Here is a 6,290-nt window from a genome sequence, read left to right as displayed (position 1 = left end):
CACCGCTGAAGCACCCTGAGACTGAGTCGGTGGATGTCCATCTACCTCCATATGCGCCGCATCCGGCGCAGCATCCGCCGCAGCGTCATCAAATCGCTCCTCCTCGAACCCATGAGAGTCGTCATCATCACCTCCGTCCTTCTAGAAATAAGGACGAAACCGAGGGTCCGGCTTAAACCCAGCTGCTTCCCGACGAAAGCGAAATTTGTAACCATTAAGCTGTAGTAGTGCAACCACTTGCAAGCATCCATTATCTTTGTCCAACGCTGAAGGATCCCGCATAGCCACAAGAATACGAATAATCCCCAGGCTCCGAAGGGAAACTAAATCAACATCAAGAGTGGTGCCAATAAGAGACCCCACAACACAGAGACCTAAAAAGTGTCGAACAGAGCCGGGTACACCGTCGACATGCACCCAAACATGCCCCATAACAAACTCCGGAGTAATATCCTGATGCACCCAAGAAGAAACAAGAGCCCGTGCACTAATCTTGGGCACACTCATCTGCATCCCATCAATCCTCGACAGATCCTCGGCTGTAGGTATACCAACAAGAAAAGCATTAACACCATGTGGCACCGCCTCCCACCTCCTCGTAGGATTCCCAGGACACATACGGGCCATAAGACTCTGGATATCTGCAGCTGAAACTACTCCCTCTCCAGACACCTGCACCAAAGCTGTGGGTGCTCCAGACGCAATCAACTGAGGCTTAAAAATTGAGTCCGGGAGCTGAAGATCAAACGTGGCGTCATTACCACAACCGACAAAAAAGCTCGTAGGTCTCGGCAGCTTCAGGATTGGACACCGAATGGTCGGGTGCGCCCCCGAATCACACACCAGACAATAATGAACAACCTTACAATCCTTGGTTGCATGCGTAGTAACGGCGCACTTCCAACATCGCCCCACCTTCTTCTGCTTCACAGCTGGTGCATCACGAACAACGCCAACTGCAGGCGCCTGTAAAGGAGCCATAAGAACATCAGAATTTGCCACCAAAGGTGGCTGTACCATAGGCAACGGCGCAGACTGTCCCAATGTAGGCATTGGCTGTCCCACAGGAGGCCCAGACTCTCCCACCGAAGGCACCGGCTGCCGTAGTGGCACTTTTCTTCTTCCTTCTCTTCTTCACTTGTCCAGGCTGTGGCGGTGGCTGCTGATATATAGGTGGCTGCACATGTGGCTGCACCATACTCTGCTGACCAGTAATCGGATATTGAAATTGACCTTGGTACTGCGGATACGACGGTTGTGGCATGAATTGCATCTGGGGTACAGGCAGTCGATACCCATAAGGCGGCCGCGGCGCAGGTGCAGCCGGCCGAGGAGGAGGCGCAGTCTGCAGCATGGGCACCCCGGCCGGCCAACCTTGGAAACCGGGGGGTCCCATGTATGGACCGGCAGACGGAGCAGCTGCAGACACCGGGGGAGCCGACCCCGGCAAGGTCGATGAAGAAACTCGGCGGGGTAATTAGTGTCACAAACACGTAGCTAGAAGGTAAAAAGTGAAATTCATCCTAAAAATGATAAAACATGCGAGCGCACGGAAACATCCAGCAGCAAACTTTCAGAGGCAACGTGAAATGCGAGTGTATGGGAAAAAGCAGCAGCATACGTTCAGAGCCAACGTGTCGAACTCGCCAGGAGAAAGAAACTAGGGGCGGCGAGAGGAGAACGCAAAAAAAAACGTCGACAGCAGGGATCGAACCTGCGCGGGCGTAGCCCAACAGATTTCAAGTCTGTCTCCTTAACCACTCGGACATATCGACTGTTGTGCCAAGTTTCGTTTATTAGGTTTAATTAATACAAGGCAATATAGTGGGTAGACACGACGATTAATGTATGCGACGGTATCAATGTGAAATCAGTGCGTAGCCCACCCTATAGTGGGTAGACACGACGATTTTCCTATTAGTTGTACCGTAGCTGATTTGGTATGATTACGTACATGCGTACAAATTTAACTGTCATTGGACTAAAATCAGTGTGCACATTTATTCCACAAGACTGAGGGAGTACAATATTACTCCATGTGAATATCATACGGAGCACTACATTTTTTTGAAATGTGCAAATGCATTGTACGATATTACTTCCCGAGCACCTTCTCATTTTCCTACTCTTATGGCATTTCACTAACATTACCATGAAACCATTTAAAAAGGTAAAACATGGAAAAATTGAAGTACTACTACTAGTTGTTAAAGTTTAATCTTGGCCCTGGTTGAGTCATCTTTTTTTTTCCACATTGCTCTGCATATTGCATTTCTCTCAAAATTTATTGGTGTGCCTAAGAGCATCTCCAGCCGCATCCCCAAAGCGTCCCCAAACAGCGCTGGATTGAGCGTTTGAGGAACGTGTTTTGTTCGTGCCGCTTTTGGGGGACGTCGCTCCCCAGCCGCGTCCCCCAGACATTTAAAATATTTTTTGGCATTTTAATTTTAATTTCCACAAACTAATACATAATTGGGAACATGATTTACACGAAGACATAGTTTGAAACATGGTTTTCCACAAACTAATACATAGTTTGAACCATGGTGAACACAAATATAAAATATTGCAAAAAAACTAAACCTAACTAACTAGGCCGTGCATCGAAGGTTTCATGTGTTCGCTGCTAAGAAAGAACACTCGAGGGCACACCTAGTCACCTAAATTGGAAAATCCAGCGGGAGGATGGTGCCCTTGTTGGTTCTACCGATGAGACGAACATCCAGAAACCTCCGTGCACGTATTCGAAGAAACAACACTCAGTCGTCCTCCTCGTCGGTGCTGTCGCCGTGGTAGTCCCGGCGGCAGCGCGTCTCGTCGAAGACCTTGACACTCATGTCCCTGTCACCGAAGTAGGAGAACAGGAGGATGAAGCCGGCTTCGAGGCTGTGGTGGCGCGCGAACTTCTCCCAGCTGATGTTGAGGTACATCTTGCCGCGCACGTCTTAGATCGCGTCGACGATCCACCGGTAGTAGCCGCACGAAGCCTCCCGCAAATGCATCGTGCGCGGGCGGTCGTCGCCGGCGACGTACTCGGTGAAGGAGTCCGGCAGCCTCTGGATGCTGCGCGGGTCGCCCTTGAGGACGAGGACGAACTCGAACAGCACGTCCGGCTCCACGTCCATCTCCGACGATGAAGACGACGGCGCGGGAGGCGACGACGAGCGTTCAGCTCTGCCGCAGCCACGACCACGGCCACGGCCACGACCGCGAGGTCGGCCTCCGCCTCTACCAGACATAGCGTCGAGTCTTGTTGAGATGGTGGTGGTATGGTTTGGGAGAGAGGCGCTAGGGTTTTTGTGTGAGAGGGACGATGAGAGGCGGCTCTTTTATAGGTCGGAGGGAGGCGGAGGAGCGGTGGCGCTCATTAACGTCGGCACGCAGAGCTAGGCGCGACGGGACGCGCCTCTACGGGAACTGCACTGTCGCTGCGGGAACTGCACCGTCGCTGCAAAGCTAATAACTTCCGTCGCGAGGTAGGCGACGGTTAGGTTAAAATTTATTGTGCCGCTGACGGGTCGGCCCCGCCACTCCCCGCCTCGCTTTTCGTTGTGTCCGGCGTCTCCGGAGCGTCCCCTGTGGGACGGGGACGGGCTCGGGCCGCCGGACACCGTATCGGGCCGCGTCGGAAAAAAATGGGCTTTAGACGCGGCTGAAACGGTTTTTTGTCCGGCGCGTCCCAAATTGCTTTGAAGACGCTTTGGGAGACGCGGGTGGAGATGCTCTAATGCAGTCATTGTTATGAACAAAGTTTAAACGGGCAGAGCTTTGCTTCGCTGCCACCGCTCCCACACCACACCACGCTCTCCTTTTGCTCAATCAAAAAAAAGAAAAAAAAAAGAAAACACCACAGCTCTCCTCTCTCTTCCCGTCCAAAACCCCAATCCCCAAATCTCTCGTCGTCGTCGCCGGCGGCCGTGGGAACCCAGCGATGGACCGCCGGACGGAGGACCAGCGCAACACGGAGGCGCTCCTAGGCCGCATCCTCTGCTACATCCACGACGTCCTCCCGGGCCCGCCCGCCTCCCGCCACTCCCCCGCCCTCTCCGCCTTCCTCGCGCTCCCCCACCACCACCTCGACCGCCTCTCCGCCCTCCCCGACGACCTCCTCCGCGAAGTCGTCTCTCGCCTCCCCGTCACGGACGCCGCGCGCACCGCCGCGCTCTCCCGCCGCTGGCGCCCAGTCTGGCGCTCCGCCCCGCTCGTCCTCGCCGACCTCCACCTCCTCCCCGCGCCCCTCCTGGTCCAGCCACAGGTGCCGCCGCCCGACGCGCGGCGCGTCGCCTCCGTCGTCTCCCGCATCCTCGCCGCGCACCCGGGCCCCTTCCGCCGCGTCCACCTCGTCACCAGCTACACGGAGGAGTCCCCGCCGGGCCTGCTCGCGCGCTGGCTCCAGCTCCTCGCCGCCAACGCCGTCCAGGAGCTCGTCCTCGCCAGCCGCCCGCGCTCCTTCGACCTCGACCTCCAGCTCCCCGCCGCCCTGTTCCGCATGGCCACGCTCACCCGCCTCTACCTCGGCCTCTGGAAGTTCCCCGACACCGCCTCCTTCCCCGGCGCCGCCTCCTTCCCCAACCTCCGAGAGCTCGGCCTCTGCAGCGTCGTCATGGACTGCCGGCACATGGACTTCATCCTCGCCGGGAGCCCCGTGCTGGAGATACTGTGCCTCCAAGGGAACTTTGCCATGGATCGCCTCACGCTCGTTGCCCGCAGCAGCCTCCGGTGCGTGCAGACGAGCATGGTCAGTGATCTGGAGATCTCCGTGGAGGATGCCCCACACCTTGAGCGTCTCATCATCTGGTCAGCAGCGTCGACGACCCGGAGATCTCCGCGCAAGAGGATCAACATTGGCGGTGCCCCAGCGCTAACCATACTTGGCTACTTGGACCCGGGAGTGCACACGCTGCAGGTCGGCAACACCATCATCAAGGTTTAACACTCACTCTCTCTCAAGTTTCATCAAATGGTCCATGCCAATGTGAGAATCTGTATGGTAAATCTTGGTTTATTGCAGGCTGGGACAAGGGCAGATCCGAGGACCAGGGTACCATCCGTCAAGATCCTTGGCTTAAAATTGTGTTTGGGTATACAAAACGAAGCAAAGATGCTCCCTTGCATTCTCAGATGCTTTCCAAATGTTGAGAGGCTGCATATTAAGGTCCCCCGCCCCCTTCATTCTATCCTTCAATGATTTTGCATCTGCACCCAGTTATTTAACTATTGCTGCTTCCACGTGATTGAACTAAAGCTGAAATTTGCATCAATTTGATTCATTTACAGTCCAAGAAAAACGCTGAGAACACAGGCGAGCTCAACCTCAAGTTCTGGGAGGAGTTCGGTGCCACTGAATGCATCCGTTCACACATTAATTTAATGGTCTTCAAGAACTTTCGAGGGGATCAGAGTGAGCTGTGCTTCCTGAAATTCTTCCTTGAGAGAGCACAGATGCTACAAGAGCTGGCCATTGTGTATGGCAAAGGGTACTTCAGTTCGATGGCTGAGGCGAATTCGAGGGTCAAGTCTCTGTTCGACACAACGTGGGCCAACAGCTGCTGTTCACTGGTGCTCTTTGAGAGTAACTTTCCTATAGATGAAGAGCGTGAAATACTCAACTTCAAGAGAGGATCTGATTTTTCTATAAGGGACCCTTTTTCCTTCGTCGTCCATGCTTAGTGCTCTGTTGCAGCATCTACATGAGAGATGATGTTTGGTTATTTTACCATGTGGTAAGGCCATGATAACTTCAGCTACATTGCTAAGAGTAGGCGTGTAGCATCCTTGACCAGTTAGGCTAAAATGCAGCCCACTGCCATTTATCCTCGGGTGTTCTCTCCACAGTGACGAGTAGTATTTCCAGGGAACATAAGTACTTAGCATTCTAGGGCTTGCAAGTTGCATCTTGTCTGCGTATACTATGACATTTTGTAACAGCATTTACAAACATGTTTATTATGAATAATCTTATTTAAATCGCTTTGCTGCGTGACTTGTCTGTTGGTGCTTGCAGATTTTCTTCATCCAGTAGTGTTTCTATCTTGTAGTCTGTTTAGCAATAATTCTTGACTATATAATTGGAAGTACTCATGGTTGGTCCTTAAACCATTTATATTCCAACGGGCTAATGTACATTAGTTTCAAAATTGCAGAATCAGAATTAAACAGTGGAAACTACAAGCTGCTTGCAAACATAGGACTTCCTACTGCCCAGCCTGATTTCTGGTAAAAAAAAAGGTCAAACATACCAGCCATTAGATCAAACCGATCATATATTGGTTAATCCTATATTTGGGTAC

General features: G+C 52.9%; 1 protein-coding gene and 1 non-coding gene across 2 annotated transcripts; one reads left to right on the top strand and one right to left on the bottom strand.

Moving 5' to 3' along the window:
- Positions 1–1,693: 1,693 nt before the first annotated feature.
- TRNAS-UGA (transfer RNA serine (anticodon UGA)) lies at positions 1,694–1,775 on the bottom strand. Its single transcript has one exon. It is a non-coding gene; the product is annotated as a tRNA-Ser (tRNA).
- A 2,018-nt stretch (positions 1,776–3,793) lies between these two features.
- LOC127294349 (F-box/LRR-repeat protein 13) lies at positions 3,794–5,983 on the top strand. The gene is made up of 3 exons (XM_051324148.1): positions 3,794–4,927; positions 5,012–5,155; positions 5,278–5,983. The coding sequence occupies exons 1-3, from the start codon at positions 3,932–3,934 to the stop codon at positions 5,668–5,670; spliced, it is 1,533 nt and encodes a 510-aa protein (XP_051180108.1). The 5' UTR covers positions 3,794–3,931; the 3' UTR covers positions 5,671–5,983.
- Positions 5,984–6,290: the final 307 nt, after the last annotated feature.

Source organism: Lolium perenne, chromosome 4 (genome assembly GCF_019359855.2).
Source record: "Lolium perenne isolate Kyuss_39 chromosome 4, Kyuss_2.0, whole genome shotgun sequence".
NCBI classification, from domain to species: Eukaryota; Viridiplantae; Streptophyta; class Magnoliopsida; order Poales; family Poaceae; genus Lolium; species Lolium perenne.
The sequence above is the reverse complement of the archived record's forward strand: the minus strand, read 5'-3'. Positions and strand labels throughout refer to the sequence as shown.

Coding starts and splice junctions, on each gene's coding strand:
- LOC127294349 (XM_051324148.1), top strand. CDS start 3,932: ATGGACCGCCGGACGGAGGACCAGCGCAACACGGAGGCGCTCCTAGGC. Junction 4,928..5,011: donor TCGGCAACACCATCATCAAG/GTTTAACACTCA, acceptor GGTTTATTGCAG/GCTGGGACAAGGGCAGATCC. Junction 5,156..5,277: donor TTGAGAGGCTGCATATTAAG/GTCCCCCGCCCC, acceptor ATTCATTTACAG/TCCAAGAAAAACGCTGAGAA.